Source organism: Hypanus sabinus, chromosome 3, assembly GCF_030144855.1.
Source record: "Hypanus sabinus isolate sHypSab1 chromosome 3, sHypSab1.hap1, whole genome shotgun sequence".
Taxonomy (NCBI): Eukaryota; Metazoa; Chordata; class Chondrichthyes; order Myliobatiformes; family Dasyatidae; genus Hypanus; species Hypanus sabinus.
In genome coordinates, this window is record NC_082708.1 from 27,217,831 (window position 1) to 27,240,725 (window position 22,895).

At 38.3% G+C, this 22,895-nt stretch overlaps 1 protein-coding gene across 1 annotated transcript in view; it reads left to right on the forward strand.

Annotated features, from left to right (window-relative positions):
• Positions 1-22,895, forward strand: part of c2cd3 (C2 domain containing 3 centriole elongation regulator) — a 165,753-nt gene that overhangs the window by 23,813 nt on the left and 119,045 nt on the right. Inside the window, exons 6-10 of the mRNA XM_059963936.1 lie at positions 36-171; positions 9,142-9,297; positions 11,564-11,711; positions 15,866-16,029; positions 17,675-17,881. Coding sequence (XP_059819919.1) covers positions 36-171; positions 9,142-9,297; positions 11,564-11,711; positions 15,866-16,029; positions 17,675-17,881 — 811 coding nt within the window. The remainder of the gene's footprint in view (positions 1-35; positions 172-9,141; positions 9,298-11,563; positions 11,712-15,865; positions 16,030-17,674; positions 17,882-22,895) is intronic.

Here is a 22,895-nt window from a genome sequence, read left to right on the forward strand (position 1 = left end):
TCACACATTCAATCAATATATTTCTTTTTTGGCAGTTCTTCTAGACCGAGGTAGCAAACTACGAAATGCGATGGTAGTTTCTGCAATGAAGACTGCTCCGAACGGTGAATCTGCATTAGTGGACATTTCTTCGTCAACTCATTGTCAATCTATTGATGTGCCAAAATGGAAGTAAGCTTGATCAAACTCTTAGTGGTCACCAAGACATTTATGTGCCATAACAAATGTAATTGAATTTTAAACTAATGTGATGTGCATTGAAAAAACAACTTTCTTTTAAATTAAGTGTTTTCCTCTCATATCTGTGATAAAACTATCAACTATTGAAAGAAATCTTTTGAGGCAAAGCCCCAGTGGTTTTTGTATTATTCTCTTTTAAAGCAGAATTAGATTGATAAGAAGCATAACCTGGATTTTTCCTCATATGGTCCTGCCACTCTTTTCTCTGCATGTGTTATCTCAGCCCAACCTTAGTCTTTCCAAGGATGGGGAAAAAAACCTATGATAATTCACCCAGATATTACAGTTCATGTTTGATGAGGGGTATATCCATTTTAGGAAATGCTGTCAACATGTTTTGAAATATTTACATTTAAACAGGAGTACTGAATGAGGTGAATTAATGGAAATGTTGACTGAATGATTTTGTTTTCCTTCATAGCTTTCAGTCAGAATCAGGTTTAATATCACAGGCATATGTCATCAGATTTTGTTGTTTTGAGGCAGCAGTACATCGCAATACATAAGAATCAAAAATATATACAATTTAATTAAGTGGTTCAAAAACAGAGAGACAAAGTGAGGTAGTGTTCATGGATTCATTGTACATTCAGAAATCAAGAGGGGAAGAAGCTTTTCTGGAATCACTGAGTATGCGTCTTTGGACTCCTGTGCCTCCTCCTTGATGGTAGCAATGGAAGTTGACATGTCCAGGATGATGGATGCCACCTTCTTGAGGTATCACCTTTTGAAGGTGTTCTCGATGCTGTGGAGGCTCATACCCTTGGTGGAGCTGGCTGAGTTTACAACTTTCTGCAGCTTCTTCTGATCCCGAGCAATGACCCCTCTGTAGTAGATGGTGAAGCAACCAGTTTTCCACCGTACATCTGTATAAATTTGCAACATGAGTGAATCTGCAGATGCTGGATATAAATAAAAACACAAAATGCTGGCAGAACTCAGCAGGCCAGACAACATCTACGGGAGGAGGTAGTGACAACGTTCCGGGATGAAGGGTTTCAGCCCGAAACGTTGTCACTACCTCCTCCCATAGATGCTGTCTGGCCTGCTGAGTTCTGCCAGCATTTTGTGTATAAATTTGCACATGTCTTTGGTTACATGCCAAGTCTCCTCAAACTCTGAATGAAATATATCCACTGTCATGCCTTCTTTGTAAGTGCATCAAAATGTCAGGCCCAGAACAATATGTTCTGTAAGTATCTTCAGTATGTTGATACCCAGGAACTTCAAACTGCTTACCCTGACCATAGCTGATCCCTTGATGAGGGATGATGATCTGTGTTCTCTTGACTTCCCCTTTCAGAAGTTGACAATCAATTCCTTGGTCTTACTGATGCTGAGTGCAGGGTTGTTGTTGTGATACCACTCAGCAAGCTGATCTGTCTTGCTCCCATATGCCTGTCATCATCTGAAATTCTGCAAACAGTAGTTGTCATTGGTAAATTTATAAATGGCATTTGAGTTGAGCCTAGCAACACAGTTGTGGATGTAGAGAGAGTAGAGCAGTGGGCTAAGCACGTGTCCCTGAGTTGCGCCAGTATTGATTGTCATCGAGGATAAATGTTAATTCCAATCCGCACATTCCAATCAGAACTAATACCAGCACTAATAAAGTAGATATAATTTCTAACAACTTTAAGAAATTTGATCCACTGTGAGCTTTAACACCAATGTGCTTGGAAGAATGGAAATGTTTAACTGCTATCTATTCTAGAATCAAATATCTTTAAAAAAATAGGAGCAGGACTAGGCTGTTTGTCCTCTTGAGTCTGCTATGCCATTCAGAATAATCGCAGCTATTCATCAAATTTTAGTAGTCTTTTGGTCTTCCTTGATCCTTTAGATATTAGTAGTAAATCTATTAACTGTCTTTGTGGTACAGAATACCAGAGAGTTACCTTACTCTGCTTGAAGAAATTTCTCCTCATCAGTACCTGTATCATTGAACTGCAATCCCTGATTCTGCACCTCCATCTTTAGTTTGTCTGATCCCCATTATTTTTTATAAGCTTCAATGTAATATCCCTCATTCTTCTGAACTCCAGCAATTATAAGCTCAATCATCTTCTTGCATCAGTCCTGCCATCCTTGGAATCCGAATGGTAATCTCTGCTGCACTCCCTCCATAGCAAGAATGTTCATCTGATAAGGAGACCATAACTACACTAAATACTTGAGGGATAGTCTTGGCAAGGTCCTGTACAATTGTAGTAAGATGTTGCTGTTTCTTCACTGCGCCCTTCTTGGTAGGAAGGCCAGTAGACTATTTGCCTTTGTAATTGTCTGTTATACCTGCATGCTTATTTTCATCAACTGGTGCACAATGATAACTAGTCTTGCTACCTCTCCCCCTTTCTACTCATCATTCAGTCTGTTTTCCTATGTTTGCCATCAGCATGGATTTAAAAATAACAACAAATATTAAAACCTAAAAGATGAGCTTCAGTGTGTGTACTAGATCATCTTCAGAGCCAGAGGGCATGTTGTAGGGATAATTTGATTAAAATCTGCAAGGCTTTACTAACTGGGGGAATTTATTTTAATATATGGTACTGTGCTATAATACTCTACGAGGGGTGATTGATAAGTTTGTGGCCTAAGATAGAAGGAGATGAGTTATTAACTTCAAACTTTCTGCATAATCACTCAAAGAGTTGACCTGCATGTGCATGTAACGAGAGCTGTATAACTCATCTCCTTCTACCATAGGCCACTAGCTTATCAATCACCCATCTGTGGACATTTTCTGGAGGTCCAAGGTTTGTATGCTCCACGACTGCTGGACTAAGTGTGTAAATGTAGGAGGGGACTAGGTTGAAAAATAAATGCGCTAGGTTTTCTAAAATTGACTCCTTCTACCTTAGACCATAAACTTATCAATCACCCCTCGTATAGCTTTACAAAATTCAGTCTATTTTAATAATGTATGTACAATAATGCTATTTTCATGAAACTAATGATTAAGTGTACAACTTACATGACAACTTCTAGATTTTTTTACCATCTTCCGATTTCCTGAACCTTTTTTGTTGTTTTTTTTGTGTGTGAATAACAGTGAGAGACAGTAGCTTCACTATTGATTTATCAGTAAATTGTGTCCTAATTTTAACTGTAACAATGATTTTAATGCCCGTGCTTGATACTATAAAGGGAAAATCCTGGAAATACACAGGTTTATTGGTTTTTGTTGACCAAAATATGTTAACTGTTTCAATAAAGTTCTGTACCTGGAACATTTTTTAAAGTTCTTAATAACCTGTCTTTAAATGCCTATTAAAATTGATATACTGCAGATCAGTACAAATGAAGAAGTGAGGAAAAGAACTGATGTGCAATTTAACTTGAACTAAAATGTCAGTTTGAATTGAAATGATTTCTCCAAGTGCCCATTTTTCTCAAAAATAATTGCTTTATATTTTCAGTTATCCAGTTATAGTGTCAGACTTCTGTAGGTAGTTGTGCTTTCAAACAAACAAGGAAGAAAAATGATGCTGTATTGTTCAGCATTTATTCCAGTATGCTATTGCTCATTTCCTTTCGTAAGGCCTGTATAGGAATTGATCTTTAGGAATTTGAATTAGTTTGATTGTAATTTCAATAGAAAGCCAGTCTTCATTTTAAACTTGTTATTAAATAAAATGTGATGAATTTTGAGCAAATAGTATTTTAATGTTAGCTTTTAAAATGATGAATAAGTCCTTTTCTGGACATACTCATAACAGACGATCTCACCTGTCCCTCAACACCATCTCTTTGGTCAAGAAACCACAGCAGTGTCTCCACTTTCTGAGGAAATAGAGGTGTGCGAGTGTCCTGACCAGCTGCATCACCGTCTCGTACAGCAATTGCAAGGCATCTGTCTACAAGTCCATACAAAAGGTTGTGAGGAGTGCTGAGAGGTCCATTTGGGTCTCTCTTTCATCCATCAGAGATATTTATCAGGAGCACTGTTTACACAGAATCCTTAGCATTGTAAGTGATTCCTCCCATCTGTCCAACAATCGCCTTGCCCCCCTCCCCCCCCACCATCAAGTGAGAGATATTGTAATATTAGGACAAGAGCTGTCAGGATGGGAAACAGCTTTTTACCCTAGGCCGTAAGACTACTGAACTCCCAGCAACCACCCAGGTCTCATTGTATATGAATTGCTTGTAGTGTTAAACTCTTTACTTTTTAACTTGTGTCCTAAATGTCCCTTATTATTTGTTAATTTAATTGTGTTAATATTACTTTATGTCTTGTGTGTACAGGTGTCAGAACAGTTAGTGGAGAGGTTGTGGAGGCAGATGTTGGTAAGACGTCAGACTAAGTTAGGAATCAAAAGATTAAGTATGGTGTGACGAGTGTCCTGAGTTGCTTATATTTCAATGCAAGAAGTATTGTAGGAAAGGCAGATGATAGAGCTGAAGATGAGGTAGCTGGTTTACAAACAGAGGCATCGTGCAGTGAGGAGAGGCTGTTGATAGGGCAAAATTGCAGTCAATAGTAGGAGTTGCAACATAAAAAGCGGACAAAATTGAAGAGGGTGAATACAGGAATGAAGGTATTATATTTGAATACATGCAGTATGCTAACTAAGGTAGATGAACTAGTAGCACAGTTGCAGAATTGACATGTATGATGTTGTAAGGATCTCTGAATCATGGCTGAAAGAAGATTATAGCTGGGAGCTTAATGTCCAAGGATACACATTGTAATGAAAAGACAGGCAGGAAGGCAGAGTGGGCAGCGTTGCTCTGTTGGTAAAAATGAAATGAAATCATTAGAAAGGTGACATAGGGTTGGAAGTTGTTAAATCATTGTGGATAGAGCTAAGGAACTGTAAGGGTCGCAAGGGTAAAAAGACTGATACGAGCTGTATACAGAGCAACTAACAGTAGTAAGGATGTGGTCTATAAATTACAATGTTATAATAATCATGGGGGATTTCAATATGCAGGTAGACTGGGAAAATCAGTTTGGTACTGAATTCTGGTTGGGCGGGGGGGGGCGGAATGTTTCCAGAATGCCTATGAGATGGCTTTTTAGAGCAGCTCATGGTTGAGCCCACAAGAAGACATCTATTCCAGATTGGGTGTTGTGCAAAGAATGAGAATTGATTAAAGAGGTGAAGGTAAATGAATCCTAAGGGGAAAATGATCATAATATGATTGAATTCACCCTGAAATTTGAGAAACAGAACGTAAAAGCCAAAGGGAGGGCAAATAATAGAGCAAAAATTAGAAGAAAATTAGAGGATTGAGAAGCTTTTAAAAACCAACAGAAGGCAACTTAAAAGTCATTGAGAAAGTAAATATGGAATATAAAAGTAAGCTAACCAATAATATTAAAGAGGATACCAAAAGTTTCTTCAGATTCACTAAGTGTAAAGAGAGGCAAGAGTGATTATCAGACCGCTGGAAAACGATAATGGAGATGTAGTGATGAGAGACAAGAAAATGGCGGATGAACCGAGTAAGTATTTTGCATCAGTCTTCACTATGGAAGACACTAGTAGTATGGTGGAAGTTACAGGTGCCAGGGGTCATGAACTGTGTGAAGTTACCATTACTAGAGAGAAGGTTCTTGGAAACTGAAAGCTCTGAAAGTAAATAAGTCACCTGCACCAGATGGTGTACACCCCAGGGTTCTGAAAAAGATGGTAGCAGCATTAGTAATAATCTTTCAAGAATCACTAGATTCTGTTATGCTTCCAGGGAACTGGAAAATTACAAATGTCCCTCCACTTTTCAAGAAGGGAAAGAGGCAGAAGAAAGGAAATTATAAGCCAGTTAGTCTGACCTCAATGGTTGGGAAGATGTTGAAGTCAATTATTAAGGATGAGGTCTCAGGTACTTGGAGGCACATGATAAAATAGGCCATAGTCAGCATGGTTTCCTCAAGGGAAAGTCTTGCATGACAGATCTATTGGAATTCTTTGAAGAATTATCAAACAGGATAGACAAAGATGAATTGGTTGATGCTGTGTACAGGTAGTCCCCAAGTAACGAATGTCCGACTTATGGACAACTTGCACTTACAAACTGAAGAAGGAGAATGCCATTCGCCATTTTAAGTCAGAATGTGATGCCGTCCGCCATTTTAAGTCAGATCGTGACGCCATCCGCCATTTTAAGTCGTTGCCGTTGACACTGTGTTGAGTGTTTAACTTTGTATTTGGTTTAAATTTTTCTTTGTAAGATTCACCCTGACCCCACTCCCCCGCCCCCCCCCCCCCCCCCCGTTCCAGTCGGCTGGAGGTGCAGTGAGATCAGCGTCGGGCTCAAGTTCGATCCAGTGACAGACCATTCCCGTGCCTGGTTGATGTCGATGCAGTGACTCCTGTACCATCTGTGCCAAGTTGATGTCGAGCTTGAAACTCGATCTTGTTAAAAAAAAAACACTGCTTCCTCCAGTTTAAATTCCCAAGTGGAATATTGTGGAGGATCAAATACCCAAACCCAGCACAACCCCATTTAGCTTGACCCAGCACTTGTCCCATTTAGCCTGTCTCAGTGCGGTGGTCCTTAGGACCCAGCGGACCTCGAGAGCTGGCGCAGCTTGGGACCCGCCGCCCGCAGTTTTTCTGTTCCATTGACGGGAAGCAATCGCGATTGAAAATAAAGTGGAAATAATAAAGCGTGTGGAAAGAGGTGAAATGTCATCGGTCATTGGAAAAGCGTTAGGCTACAGTCGGTCAACGATTGGAACAATTTTAAAGGATAATGGATAAAATGAGAATAATGGAGCATGTGAAAGACCCTGCCCCGATGAAAGCTACAATTATTATTAAGTAACGCAGTGGTTTAATTATCAGAATACATATGTTTCTTAAGTGTTTTATATGTATAGAAAGGTAAAATATATACTATATACTAAGACAAACGTTTGACTAACTGACGCTAAATAATACCAGATGTACTTGTTCTGACTTGCGTACAAATCAGACTTAAAGACGGACTCAGGAATGGAACTCATACATAACCCGGGGACTGCCTGTACTTGGATTTTCAGAAGACTATTGACATGGTGCCACACATGAGGCTGCTTAACAAGTTATAAACACATGGTATTCTAGGAACGATTCTAGCATGGATAAAGCAGCAGCTGATTGTCAGGAGACAAAGAGTGGGAATAAAGGGTGCCTATCCTGGTTGGCTGCTGGTGACTTCTGAGGTTCCACAGAGGTCTGTGGGGAATCAATTCTTTTTTCGTTATGTGTCAACGATTTGGATGATGGAATTGATGCTGTTGTTGCAAAATTGTAGATGATATGAAGATATATGAAAGGGCAGGTAGTTTTGAGGAAGCGTGGGCAAAGATATGCAGATAGAATACAGTGTCAGGAAATGTATGGTCATGCACTTTGGTAGAAGAAATGAAAGGGTTGACTATTTTCTAGATGGAAAGAAAATATAGAATACTTGGGAGACCTTGTGCAGGATTCCCTAAATGTTAATTTGCAGGTTGAGTCTGTGGTGAGGAAGGCAAAAGCAATGTTAGCATTCCTTTCAAGAGGATTAGAATATAAAAACAAAGATATAATGTTGAGACTTTATAAAGCATTCGTGAGGCTCACTTGGAGTATTGTTAGCAGTTGTGGGCCACTCATCTTAGAAAGGATATGCTGAAACTGGACAGTGTTCAAAGGAGGTTCACAAAAATGGTTCCAGGATTGAATGGCTTGTCATATGAAGAGTATTTGATGGCTCTGGGTCTGTATTCACTAATAATCAGAAGAATCAGGGATGACCTCATTGAAACCTATTGAATGGTAAATGGCCTTGATAGAGCGAATGTAGAGAAGATGTTTCCCATGGTGAGAGAGTCTAAGAACAGAGACCGCAGCCTCAGAATATAGAGGCATCCTTTTAGAACAGAGGAATTTCTTCAGCCAGAGAGTAGTGAATCTGTGGAATTCATTGTCACAGGCAGCTGTGGAGGCCAAGTCTGTATGTATTTTTAAGGCATAGGTTGATAGATTCTTGATTGGTCAAGGCATAAAGGGATACATGGAGAAGACAGGAGATTGGGGCTGAGTGGTAAATTGGATCAGCCAGGATGAAATGGTGTAGCAGACTCAATAGGCCAAATTTACACATGTAAATAGTTGAATGGTAATATATAAAGAAATATTACAGAAATATAAAAAGACCAGTGGTGTTAATGACATTATTTTCTGAAATGTTTATCAATTTATTTTCCAGGTCCTTCATAAATGATCATTTAAACCTTTGTTCATTATTCATTAAATCATTGTTCATTATTTTCAATCTCCAAGAATCAATATCTTTGTAATTCAACTGTCTAAAAGAGCTAAAACATCAGTATCAATCATAACAAAGATTAAATATTTGAAAATAAAGTGAAACCATGTATTGTCTGCTTGATAGAAGTCACACATGCAAACTGAGAATAAATTAATTGGTAATGCACTCATCAAAGCTCCAGAGAATGGTTATAACAACTTGCTATTTGAAATGTCATTTAAGCCCTTTTATGAGATTACTTCTTTAGCATCCTTTATTATTTGTTCATTATCAGCTTGCCACATGTGTGTATCAAGACTGATGATGGAAACAACTCGAGGCAATTTTTCTACAACAGGACATCGCACAGAGTATAGAACATAATTTTAACTATTCACAATACTTGTAATCCACTGTGAAACTACATTATTAAGGAGAATACTCTGAGGTTAATTTGATGTACAAAATATGTTTAAGATTGTTACCTGTTGGTCATTTAATTGTGCACACATTGAGGTGAAAATTTGTCATGATATGTACAGGTTTCTGTGCTTTAAATTCTGAATGCCAGCAGCACCATTTTGTCTAAACTCACAATTATGTTATATTTCTAAATTGTTTTTGTTTGCAGTAAATTGTTTTCTGAGTCTTTTTTTTCCTCCTTCCTGTCAGAATGCCTCAATCCCCTAATGGAAAACTGTTTCATAATTTGCTGGAATCAGAAGAAATTTCCCCAACTAAAGATACTTTACTACCTTCTCCTGAACACCCACTAAAGGAATGTTATCCTAACACAGAGGCCACAGCCATCAAGTTGCTCCTTGGGAGGTAAATCCAGGCTTTACTTTATTTTATTTGAACTTTGCATTGGTTTCCATGTATTTTTCAAGTGGGTAACAATCTTAATATACATAATCTATGACAAGGGTTCCACAATTGAAAGGATTGGTGAAATTTTTTGGTGCACAAGAAAATGGATTCATTATAAATTCAAACTCTGCTTTTATCATTCCATGAGGATTAATTATATTTTATTACAGATTGTTCAGCACCGAAAGGGGTATCTGTAGTTAGATAATATTAAGGAAGGATGGTTATGTTGAAATTCTGATTAAGTTAATAAGGTAGTCTTACCTTGGTTATCTGTCATGTCTGACAATGACAGGAAACTTGTGCAATAGAGTTTATAAAGTGGAAAAGTCATTGTGCTGGGATAGTTCCTCTCTCTTGACCTCAGAAGTCCATGTCCAGTGGTACGAGCAAGTGCCACAAACTGGGGTCTTCCTTGTTTACAGTGGATGACCATGACGTCTTCTGTGCTTTGCATGCCCTTTGCTCTTCTCAGAGTGTTGCATTACCACCTCCCTAGCTGTTAGATCTCACTGTAGATCTCTTCCGCTCATACTAGGATGGCCCCTAACTGCCGATTATCCTCATCTGGTTTAGCATGCCTGTCAAAGTGGTGTATAGGGGTGTGTCCACTGTCACATGCAAACAGCTACTTGAGTCACAAGTGAGAGCTGGGTGTCTGGTGGGGACCAAAGGTGAGTGAGCTGCCTTTTCACCAGAGATGCTACCCCTCCCTGGACATCCCATAAACCCCAATCCGGTAGTACTGATTAGTATTAAGTGAATTTTAGGCTTCCATTATGATTGGTTGTTCAGAATTTTCCAAAGCTGCCTGAAGGGATTTTTAACATGATTATTTGTTTACAGTAGCAAATTAACTTGTCAGCCAGCAGATCTTTGGGATGTGGATGGAAAGAAGCAAATCCAGGGGAAACTCCAATACACTAAGGTTGTTACAGAAAGAACATGCAAACTCCATTCATACAGCATTCTAGGTTAGAATTGAATGAGTCACAGGAGACTAACTCCTGCACCTCTATGCTCCTTAGGTGTGAAATCTTAAAAGATGGATTCTGCATTGCAAACCTTTAAAGAAGATTCACAAAATATAGCTTTACTGCAGCGTGATGTCCTAATGATTTTCCCAGAAGTTTTAAACTAAGAGACTTGACATGGAACCTGAAATCTAGCAGTCTAAATTTATCTTGCTTTGTGAAATATACAGTTCTTGGAAAGAGGGGAGTGCTCTTGATAAATGTAGTTAACTTTTATTTCAATTCATTATTGTACAAGTATAATGTAAGGAAATTTTATAGTAGAGTCCTCAATATACACTCAGTGGCCACTTTATTAGATATCTCATGTACCTAATAAAGTGACCACTGAGTGTATGTTCATGGTCTTCTGTTCAAGGTGTGCATTCAGAGATGCTGTTTTGCACATCGCTATTGTAACATGTGGTTATTTGAGTTGCTGTCATCTTCCTGTCAATTTGAACCAATCTGGTCATCTTCCTCTTACCTTCATTAATAAGACATTTTTTCCCCAAAGAACTGGTGCTCAATGGATATTTTTTGTTTTTCACACTTTTCTCTATAAGTTCTACAGACTGTTGTGTGTGAAAATTCCAGGAGATCAGCCTTTTCTGAGATACTTAAACCACCCCATCTGGCACCAATAATTATTCCATAGACAAAGTAACTTAGGTCACATTTCTTCCCCATTCTGACGTTTGGTCTAAACAACAACTGGACTTCCTGACCATGTCTGCATGCTTTTATGCATTGAGTGGCTGCCATATGATTGGCTGATTAGATATTTGCAATAACAAGTAAGTATACCTAATAAAGTGGCTACTGATTGTATGTTCGAAATATTCTTAAGAATAAAAACATTTCACTTAGATGGAATGTAGTTAACCAAGAGATCTTTACATTTCTTGGATTTACCAGCTTTAATTTGAACTTCAAAAACAATGGGACATTAGCATTGTGGATTTACCATCCATTACAGAATATGCTGATTTTTCAGTGATATTGAAGTCATTGAAGCAGTTTACATAAGAGATGATTAATCCACAACATGGGTATTGCACCTGGACAACAAAATCAAAATTTACCTCACCATGATAATAAAAAATATTCAAAACTTATGAATGAAATGTAGTAAAATCTTGTCATTTTAGCAAAACCCTAATAACTTAAACACCTTTCTTTCATATTCTGCCTGGCATTTTTATCTACAGTACTGACTCCATCCCTCTCCATTACTGGCATGGTATATATTCCCCTCCAGAGTCTTTATCTGGTGGAAGTAATATTCTTGATGCAAGCGAATTGAACGATCCTCATTATGATAAGAGTCTGCTGGAAAACCTCTTCTACAAGGATCTTGTGAGTTATAAAACAGAAAAGGTTCCAAGATTTACCACAGCCTAACTAGTGTTAACATGTTTTGATTTTGAGATTGCTAATATTGATCACATCACATGTCATGAATCTGAGTTTTGTATCAACATGAAAAATAGTTAGAATACTTAAAATAGATTTGCTCCCATTTTTATGTTATTGCCCATGTACTAATCAAACAACTGTGGTTTGCTATCTTTCATAGAGCAGAAAGATGATGGTGCACTTAGATTAATTGTTTTGCATGATGGGTAATGCTAATGTGTGGAAGATGTTTTGCTCTAGTACTCACAAATAATTCCTTCAAGCAATGTAAGGAAAATGCATTTTTGAAAACATTGCTAAGGCATATTATTTATCAATTGGAAGTTCAGAGGGGATCTTCTGAATGATGTTAGAGCAACTAAAATATGACACGTCAAAAGTAAAAATGGAACTCTTGATAGATATGATCCGTTTCAAGAAGACTAGAATATAAAAGAAAGGATGTAATGGCAAGGCTTTATAAGTCATTGGTCAGACCTCATTTGTAGTATCCTAAGCAGTTTTGGATCCACTGACTTTGGCCTTCACAGCCACTCGTCGCAATAGATTCCACAGATTTACCACCCTCTGACTAAAGAGATTTCTCTGCATCTCAGTTTTAAATGGACATCCTTCAATCCTGGAGTCGTGCCCTCGTCGTAGAATCCCCTACCATGGGAAATAGCTTTGCCATATCTAATATGTTCAGGCCTTTCTTTTAACATTTTTAATGTTTCTATGAGATCCCCCCTCATTCTCCTGAACTCCAAGGAATACAGCCCAAGAGTTGCCAGATGTTCTTCATGCAGTAGCCTTTTTATTCCTGGAATCATTCTCATGAATCTTCTCTGACTTTTCTCCAATGTCAATATATCTTTTCTAAAATAAGGAGCCCAAAACTGCACACAATACTCCTAAGTGTGGTCTCACAAGTGCCTTATAGAGCCTCAATGTCACATCCCTGCTCTTATATTCTGTACCTCTAGAAACGAATGCCAACATTGCATTCACCTTCTTCATAACTGACTCAACCTTTAGGGTATCTTGCACAAGGACTCCCAAGTCTCTTTGCATCTCTGCATTTTGAATTCACTCCCCATCTAAATAATAGACTGCCCGTTTATTTCATCCACCAAAGTGCATGACCATACACTTTCCAACATTGCATTTCATTTGCCACTTCTTTGACCATTCCCTAAACTATCTAAGTCTCTCTGCAGTGTCTCTCTTTCCTCAGCACTACCTGCTCCTCCACCTATCTTTGTATCATCGACAAATTTAGCCACAAATCCATTAATACAGTAGTCTAAATCATTGACATACATCATAAAAAGCAGCTGCCCCAACACCGACCCCCGTGGAACTCCACTGATAAGCGGCAGCCAGCCAGAATAGGATCCCTTTATTCCCACCCTCTGTTTTCTGCCAACCAGCCAATGCTCCACCCACGCTATTAACCTCTCTGTAATTCCAGGGGCTGTTATCTTGCTAAGCAGCCTCATGTGCAGCACCTTGTCAAAGGCCTTCTGAAAATCCAAGTACACCATGTCTACTGCATCTCCTTTGTCTACCCTATTTGTAATTTCCCCAGAGAATTGCTGTAGGTTTGTCAGGCAGGATTTTCCTTTCAGGAAACCATGCTGGCCTTGGCCTATCTTGTCATGTGCCTCCAGGTACTCCGTAATCTCATCCCTAACAATCGATTCCAACAACTTCCCAACCACTGATGTCAGGCTAGCAGGTCTATAGTTTCCTTTCTGCAGCCTCCCACTCTTCTTAAATAGCGGATTAATATTTGCAATTTTCCAGTCATCCGGTACAATGCCAGAATCTATCGATTCTTGAAAAATCATTGTTCATGCCTCCACATTCTCTCATTCTCTGCACCTACTTCCTTCAGAACCCAAGGGTGCATTCCATCAGGTCCAGGAGATTTATCCACCCTCAGACCATTAAACTTCCTGAGCACCTTCTCAGTCGTAATTTTCACTGCACAAACTTCACTTCCCCAACACTCTTGAATGTCTAGTATACTGCAGAAGTCTTCCACTGTGAAGACTGATGCAAATTACGCATTCAGTTCCTCTGCCATCTTTGCGTCTCATTACAATATCTCCAGCGTCACTTTGTATCGGTCCTATATCTACCCTCAACTCTCTTTTACCCTTTATATACTTTAAGAAGCCTTTAGTATTTTCTTTGATATTAGTTGCCAACTTCCTTACATAATTCATCTTTTCCTTCCTAATGACCTTCTTAGTTTCTTTCTGCAAGTTTTTAAAAGATTCCCAATCCTATCTTCCCACTCAGTCTGGCTTCCTTGCATGCCCTCTCTTTTGCTTTTACTTTTGCTCTGACTTAACTTGTCAGCCATGGTAGTGTACTTCTTCCCTTTGAAAATTTCTTCTTATTTGGAATATATTTGTCTTGCACTTCCCTCATTTTTTTTGCAGAAACTCCAGCTATTGCTGCTCTGCTGTCCTTCCGGCAAATGTCCCTTTCCAGTCAACTTCAGCCAGTTCCCCTCTCATGCCATTGTAATTTCCTTTATTCCATTGAAATACCGACACATTGGAATTTATTTTTTCTCTCTCAAATTTCTTGTGAACTCAATCATATTGTGATCACTGTTCCCAAAGGGTTCCTTAACCTGAAGCTCTCTTATCACCTCTGGATCATTGGACAACATCCAATCCAGCACTGCCGATACCCTAGTGGGCTCATCAACAATCTGTTCTAAAAAGCCATCCCTTGGACATTCTACAAATCCAACCAGCAATCCTGATCGCCAGTGAAGTCTTTGAAGTTTTCATGTGACTGCACAGGTTTCCTCCGACATCCCAAAAATATAGTAGGTTAATTGGTCTTATAAATTACCTTGCATGTAGGTGAATGATAGAACCTTGGAGGGATCTGATGGCTCTGGGATTGTACTTTAGAAGGATAAAGGGGGATCTCATTGAAGCCTACTGAATATTGAGAGGCCTTGATAAAGAGGATATGAAGAGGATGTTTCCAATAGTGGGAAAGTCCAGACCAGAGAGCACAACCTCAGAATAAAAGAACATCCCTGTAGAACAGAGATGAGGAGGAATTTCTTTATCCTGTGGGTGATGAATCTGTGGAATTCATTGCCACAGATGGGTGTGTAGGCCAAGTCCTTGGGTTTTTTTAAAATGGAGATTGATAAGTTTATTTATTGATTTACAGCTTGGAATAGGCCCCTTGAGCCCCTTCTGTTTCACCACCCAGCAATCACTGATTTAACCCTAGCCCTAATCATGGGACATTTTACAATGACCAATTAACCTATCAGTGGAGTAACCTTTGGACAGTAGGAGGGAACCCACACAGTCATGGGAAGAATGTATGAACTCCTTACACACAGCAGTGGGAATTAAACCCTGGTTGCTGGTACTGTTGTGCTAAGTACTATGCCTCCAGGATGTCAAAGGTTATGGGCAGAAGACAAGTTGAATAAGGTTGAGAGGGAAAATAAATCAGCCATGATCAAATGGGAAAGCAATCATAATGAGCTGTATGGTCTAATTCTGCTCCTAGGTCTTATGAGAAATTCTGGCTGTTTAGGAATAGGTGTGATGTGAAATAAAAATTATGTGTTTGCATTGTGCCATTGTGTGTTGATATGCATGATATTTAATTTAGAGTACTTTTACTGGCATAATAAAACAGTATTAACAATTGTACTGTCTGGTTATGTAGCTAGGCTGTTTTTTTGCATAACTGGCAATGACATTTTAAATACTTTGAAGAATTTGAGGCAGCTGAACTTGCAAGTAGTCAATTGCAGCACAGCATACTATGTACTAATGAACCACAACACTAAAAGTAGTTAGATTTTTAAACTAAACATTCCTTGTAACTAATTTGTTTGAAATAATACAGTAAAATTAATATAGAACTGAAATATTAGTGAATTGAATTTTTTCATGTTTCTAGTATTTCAGGTTTTATATATAATGCAAAATGGCTGTTTGTGCCTTATGCTTTACAAGTCTTAAGTTGTCAAGTTTTGTTATCAGTATTAATGCAGTGAAATTTAGTTCTTCATGTGCTCATTAATTTCTTATCCGATTATCGTTCCTTGTACGTAGAATTATGAAAGTAGTGTAAGTGACTTTACAAGTGAAGATGAGGAATTAGTTACTTCAGAGAAAAAACTGGGGACTCAAGCCCTCCGCAGATCTGATGCCCTTAACCAGAACAGCTTATCCCATGCACCAGATTTGAATCAAAATAAAATGCAAATGTCTATCAGGTAAGATAGTGCTTCAGAGGCATATTTAATATAGTTACTTGTATGTTTAATGTGTCTAATGTGATTTTCTACAGTTGTTCTTAACTCCCACTGCCAGAATCATTTAAACAGTAATTGGAATTGTTTTTGTTTGTTTGTATGTAACCATTCCTTAGGATGACACTTGCACTGACAATAAAGCTGTTCATCTACCTGTTACCCTTCCATATTGTTCAAGTTCCTTTTTGTCTGACTTTGACAATTAACCACTATTATTTATTGAATTTTACTAGCTTTTACATCACAGTTTTATCCATGTACTCTTATGAAAAGGAATTGGATGACTAAACAAAAAATTTAAAGGATATGTGTTATGATTAGATTCCTCCAATTATTGAAGATATAATGTGCCAAATTTCAGAGTCCGTTGATGAATCTTTACCATTCAATTGATATACCCTATAATGGGTTAAGTAACCGTAGCTTCCCTCATACAGATACTCCCCAGGTTATGTCAGGGTTCTGTCCCGTTCATTATCCAAACAGTTCCTAGGTTGAAAATGAACAGTTCAATTGCCTCACTGACTCAGTTAGCCTGCTTGGCTCATTAAGTTGAGGGAGCAAAGGCAAGCAGAAATCCCCTGTTTCTACCCAACACAAGATCCCTGTAACCTTGCAGCTGGCAGAAAATCCATTCTACCTGTCTCCCAAATGTTCGCTTGTATGTTCTTGGCTGTGCTTAGTGCAGGCATGTGTAACCTGCTGAAGACCTGTATACAGAAAAAGTTTCTTTTGAATTTTTCAAGCTAATGTATTAAGGCTGAATGGTTTATTTTACTAGATGTGGAACTTTAATGGAAACTACCTCAGCTAATATGGATGAAAACGAACATTTTTAAAATTTAAAAAATGATATTACTGGAAATACTCAACAGTTTAGGATCTATCTCTGAAGAGAGAGACACATAGTTAACATTTAGCTAAGACCATCTATCTTTCATTGATTCTTTTTTAATAGTTATTCTATAGATTTATTGAGTATGCTTGCAAGAAGGTGTATCTCAGGGTTGTTTATGGTAATAATAAATTTACTTTGAACTTCATCAAAACTGAGAAAGAGATGATGAGTTCTAAGATGCAGAGAAAGTGAGAAATGAAGAGTCTGTTACAGGAAAAATGGTACAAAGATTAAATGAGAAAAGAAATAATAGGTGTGGGAGGATGTTAGTACAACAATTAACGGGATAAAAGATCAATCAGGTGCATATTTTTCATCCTTGTATAAATTGCACGAGTTTGGTGGGGAGGATGAATCAAAATGCTGTACCTTGCTGATGTTATAATAATGTAACTTGTACTATAGTAACTCAACGGGGATTGTATATAAGTAAGTTGCTACTGACGCTTAAAATTGGGAATCTTATTTTCCTTTCATTTCTGGAGGTTGGTGCAATTGTAAAGGTCTCTATTGAAATGAGTTAATTGTTACACAAAGGATATTCTTTACAGTTTCTTCTTCATCCACTTAGTGTATTGTTACATCATTTGTTTATTCACTGATCCTGCTGTTGAGAATCACCCTTTGTAGAGACAAAGAAGAATTGAATATGTTTAACTTTTTGAGCTGCATATATTTAACACTTAACTAATTTCTTAACACCTACAGTCACCATCGACAAGATCCTGTATTGGACAAAGAACAGGAGATACCTACAGTTGAGTTGAGTGTAGATAGACTTGCTCTGCTGGGGCGCATTCATTTGGCTCGTGTTATAATTGAAACATTAAAGCTTCCCTCAGAGAGCACTCGAACAACTCCAAAAGAAAAGGGCAGCAGAGGAAAGCCACCTCGACCTGTTTCAGGAAGGAAATGGTAATTATTTATTATTTTTTTTTAAGTGCATTGATTCAAGGGATGTGGGCTTCACAGGATGAGCCAACATTTAATTGCCTATCTCGAGTTGTTCATGAAATATCACAGTTCATATGATTTTTATCTTCGCTTTTAATATATGTTAGTGGCTTGGTATTTTTCAGTGTTATTGCAGTCATTAGTATTTTGCTTGAGTTATGTGCTAACTTCAATGTATAATTTAAAACAGTATATTAGTAGGAGGATGCTGCATTATCACAACTGCTGATGATGCTGATCAAACAGACTGCTTTGCACTGGATAGCCTCAGATTTCTCTAGTGCTATTACAACTGGCCTCATTGTAGAGTCATAGCATGAAACAGGCCCTATGGCCTAACTTGTCCATGCTGACCAAGGTGCCATCTAAAGCAAGTCCCATTCGCCTACATTTGGCTCATATCCTTCTAAACTTTCTTTACCCATGAACCACCTTCTGTGTGCAAGATTTTCCCCTCAGATCCCCTTTAGACCTTGCCTTAAAGCTAATATCCTAGATTTAGACTCTTCTATCCCAGAAAAAAAGAGACTTTGATCATCCGCCTTAATGACATTCATGATTTTATTAACATCAATGTGGTCACTCCTCAGCCTCCTTCACTGTAGGGAAAATAGTCCCAACCTATCCAGCCTTTCCTTCTAACTCAAGTCCTTCAGTGCCAGAAAAATCCTTATGAATCTTTTCTACACCCTCTCTAGACTGTTCACATTCTTCCTACAGTGGTACTAGAATGTTTGTGAACCCTGTAGAATTTTCTCTGTTTCTGCATAAAAGTGAACTAAAATGTGATCAGATCTTCACATGTCTGAAAAGAGAACCCAATTAAACAAATACTTGTTAAGCAAAATACAAAACATTATAATTGTTCACTAATTTATTGAGAAAAGTTATCTAATATTACATGTATTTGTTGGAAAAAATGTGAACCTCTGGGGTAATGCTTTCTACAAAAGTTATTTGGAGTCAGATATTCCAATCAATGCAATGAGATTGGAAGTGTGGGTTGTAGAGATGCCCTGCCCTATAAAAAGGACACACAAAATCAGGTTACTGACAGAGCCTGCTCTTCTCCAGAAAGATCTGTTCATGTACCACATGTCTTGATCAAAACAATTTTCAGAGGATCTTAGAAGAAGAATTGTAGAGATGCACGAAGCTGGAAAAGGCTGCAAAAGCATTTCTGAAGACCTGATGAGTGTCCATCGGTCCACAGTAGGAAAAATTGTCTGCAAATGGAGGAAATTCAGTACTGTTGGTACTCTCCCTAGGGATGGGCATTCTACAAAGATTACACAAAGAGCACAACATCCATTCCCACATGGAATTAAAAATGCCAGAAAATATGGAATTTCCCAGTGGCCACCCATTTCAATTCCACTTCCCATTCCCATTCCAACATGTCAGTCAGTCCCTGGCCTCCTCTATAGTCGAGATGAGGCCACACACAGGTTGGAGGAGCAACACCTTATGTTCTGTCTGGGGAGCTTCCAACCTGATGGCATGAATATCAATTTCTCAAACTTCTGGTGCACTCCCCCCGACCCCTTTCATAAAGCAACTTCCCAGCTCTTTACCTCACCCCTCCCCCCTTCCTGGTTTCACCTGTCACCTTGTGTTTCTTTCTCCCCTCCCCCCACATTCTAACTGAATTAGCATCTTTTTTTCTCCAGTCCCAATGAGGGGTTTCAGCCCGAAACATCAACCATATTCTTTTCCATAGATGCTGCCTGGCCTGCTGAGTTCCTCCAGCATTTTATGTGTGTTACTTGTATCCGGGGGTCTACTATCTATTCTACAACACTTCCCTGGGCTTCTGTCTATGTCCTCCCCTGGATTAATTTCCCAATTCCCAATTTAATTGTCCTAATTAAATTCCATCTGCCATTTGTTCGCCCACTTAACCAGTTGATCTAGATCCTGATGTAACTTTAGACATACTTTCTCACTGTCCAACATACTTTTATTGTGGAAGCAGTCAAGAATGTGAAAGATAGAATGTATTCAGTTTATAATTTGGGAGGGGGGGGCATCATGTGATGACATAGGATCGAGACGTTGGGAATCCAGCTCCCTTGTAAAAAGTAATGAAATTGGGTTTAAATGAAGAAGAGTTAATAAATATCTACTATAAACTATTTATAAGTATCTCAGGATTATCTTTTGATATGGCTCCTAAACCGAAACAGAAGAAAGCTACTACTTCGAAGACTGTGCAAATCGGCAGGGAGAAAGGCCTAACCGTCTCGGCGAAGCCTCGGACTCAAGTTGGATCTCCTCCCGGCAAAGTGCATGGCACTTCTGATGATGCGGGACAGGAAATTGCAGCAATGTCGGCGGTCTCCAAGAAGAAACGGCAAGAACAACGCATGCGTGAAGAAACAAGTATGCATGAACAGATATTAACAAAACTACAAATCCTACAATGGCTGGAAGTGAATCGGAAGTGGAATCAGACTCTTTGGGAAATTCAGAGGAAGAAGAAGAAGAGGAAAAGAAGGAGCAGATTAAAGGAGACATAAAAGATATCCTGATATATATTATGAATGAATTAAAAGCTATAAGAAGGATGCAGAATACACTGGATAATGTGGTGGAAAACCAAAGAAAATGGATAATAAAGTTAAAGAGATGGAAGTAAAAGTGGAAGAAAACACTGAAAGAATAGATAAGATAGAAGACAATAATCTTGCCTGGACAATAGAAAGAAAACGGATGTTGGAAAAAATAGATGCGCTTGAAAACTCTAGTAGACGAAATAATATCAAAATTGTTGGTCTTATGGAAGGTACAGAGGGAGAAAATCCAATAAAATTCTTTCAAGAATGGATTCCGAAAATTTTGGAAATGAAAGAAGGAAGCCAAGTAATTGAAATTGAAAGAGCACACAGAGCTTTAAGACCAAGACCTCAACAAGACCAAAATCCAAGATCAACTTTGATAAAATGCTTAAGGTACCAAGATAAAGAAATGATCTTAAAGGCAGCTACTCAAGGTGCTAAAAAGAGAAATGGGCCATTGACAATAGAAGGGAAAAGAGTTTTTTTTATCCAGACATAAGTTACGATCTTCTGAAGAGGCGGAAGGAATTTAATCCAGTGAAAAAATCTTTATGGGAAAAGGGCTATAAATTTTTATTGAGCTATTGATAATTTTCTTGGATAATGAAGAAAGAAGATTTTTCGTTGACTACCGGAAAGCGGAGAAATTTGTACAAGAATTACCTGATGTCCATGAAGAGAAGTAAAGAATTATAGAAATGAAATGGACTAATGATGAAGACTGAAACAAGGTTGGACTTGACGGACATTTATATAAAAAAAAAGTCATTGAGTATTAATTGAGAGTAGAGACATTAATTATTTTCTTTTTTTTCTTCACTAATATATTTTCTTTTTTTTTGCGGGGGAGCTGGAGGAGCTCCTGATCAATGGCTGCGAGTTTCACGTGTACAATCATGGCGATTGCCATGACCCATAAAATGTGTGGGGGGGGGATAATGTGTTCTTTTTATTCGCAACATTAGTGAGGGGTACTTTGTTTTTTTTCTTATATATTAGTTATCTTCTATTTTTCTTCTCACTTTTTATCATCACATTTATTCTTTGTAATTTTCTAAAATTTAATAAATAAATTTAAAAATTTATAATTTGGCAGATGTGAACAAAATTTATATGTTCTGTTGTCAAACACATTTTCCTACTCCTTGCACTTATCATATTTTGCAACCCAGTCCAGATAATGAAAGATATTTCTTGTTTCTGCCAACCTATGTCTCACACAAATACCTATAGTAAACTTGACTGTGCAGCGGATTGCAATCCAGGTAGAGATGCAGCACCTATGGCAGTTTGAAATCCTGTAAAAAGTGTAGTGTCCACAGTTGGTTGCAGATTCATTGTTGACGCTGTAATTCCACACTAGGCAAATAAGTGGTGCCCATAGTAGACTGGAGTTCATAAAATGAGGTAGATAGAGGTTGGGTGGCAGAACACGCAGGACTGCCCAGCCACCCAGACTGAAGTTCAGATAAAGTGCCAGTACCCAAAGAAGACTGGAGGACAGGCTAGGGAAGAAACAGCAGTCATTGCAGACTCCATACCAGGCAGAGATGAGGCAAGTAGAAGATTCCTTAATGTCCATGACTTGTCTCAATGATGAAGATGCTTTGGAGAGAGTTAAGAAGAGGAACCCAAAATTATCTTTTCAGTTACAACTGGCCATTTCTTCTTCCTAAGAAAGTTGACAATAGCTGTAGCTGATGCTCTCCTACTGTTGTTTATTGCTTGACATTTAAAAAATCATCTGAAAATATCAAAGTTCTTGCATAAATATAACTGTCTCTTTCAAAATAATTTATATATTTTTTCTGCTAGCAACAATACAAATGCACTAGATTCTTATCCAAGCCACATATACAAAGTGCTGGAAGAGCTCCACAGGCCTGGCAGCATCTATGGAAAAGTAAAGTTGATGTTTCAGGTCGACACCCTTCAGCTGGAATCTTCTACTTGCCTCATCTGTGTTGAGCGTGGAATGGTTGCTGTTTCTTCTCTTGCCTATTCTCCAGTCTTCTTTGGGTCTTGGCCTGAAATGTCGACTGTACGCTTTTCCTTAGATGCTGCCTGGCCTGCTGAGTTCCTCCAACATTTTGTGTGTATTCCTTGGATTTCCAGCATTTTCACATTTTCTCTTGTTTGTGATTAGATTCTTATCCAGTAGTTTTATGTCTTTATGTCTTTGTCTAGTATCATTTCTGGATTTATAGCAGCATCTTGCATTATTGTTGGATGGCTGAAACAATGATGGGCGATGCGCTGTTAAACTAATTCTCTTGGTAGGTTATGTCCCAGGATTTCTGGCTGTAGAATAATTTTGAGGTAGATAATGTGATCATCTGGGATGAAGTGAATAAAATGTTATGTGATGATAATGTTTGGATGTTTTTGTAGAGAAGACATCATCCATAATCAATACA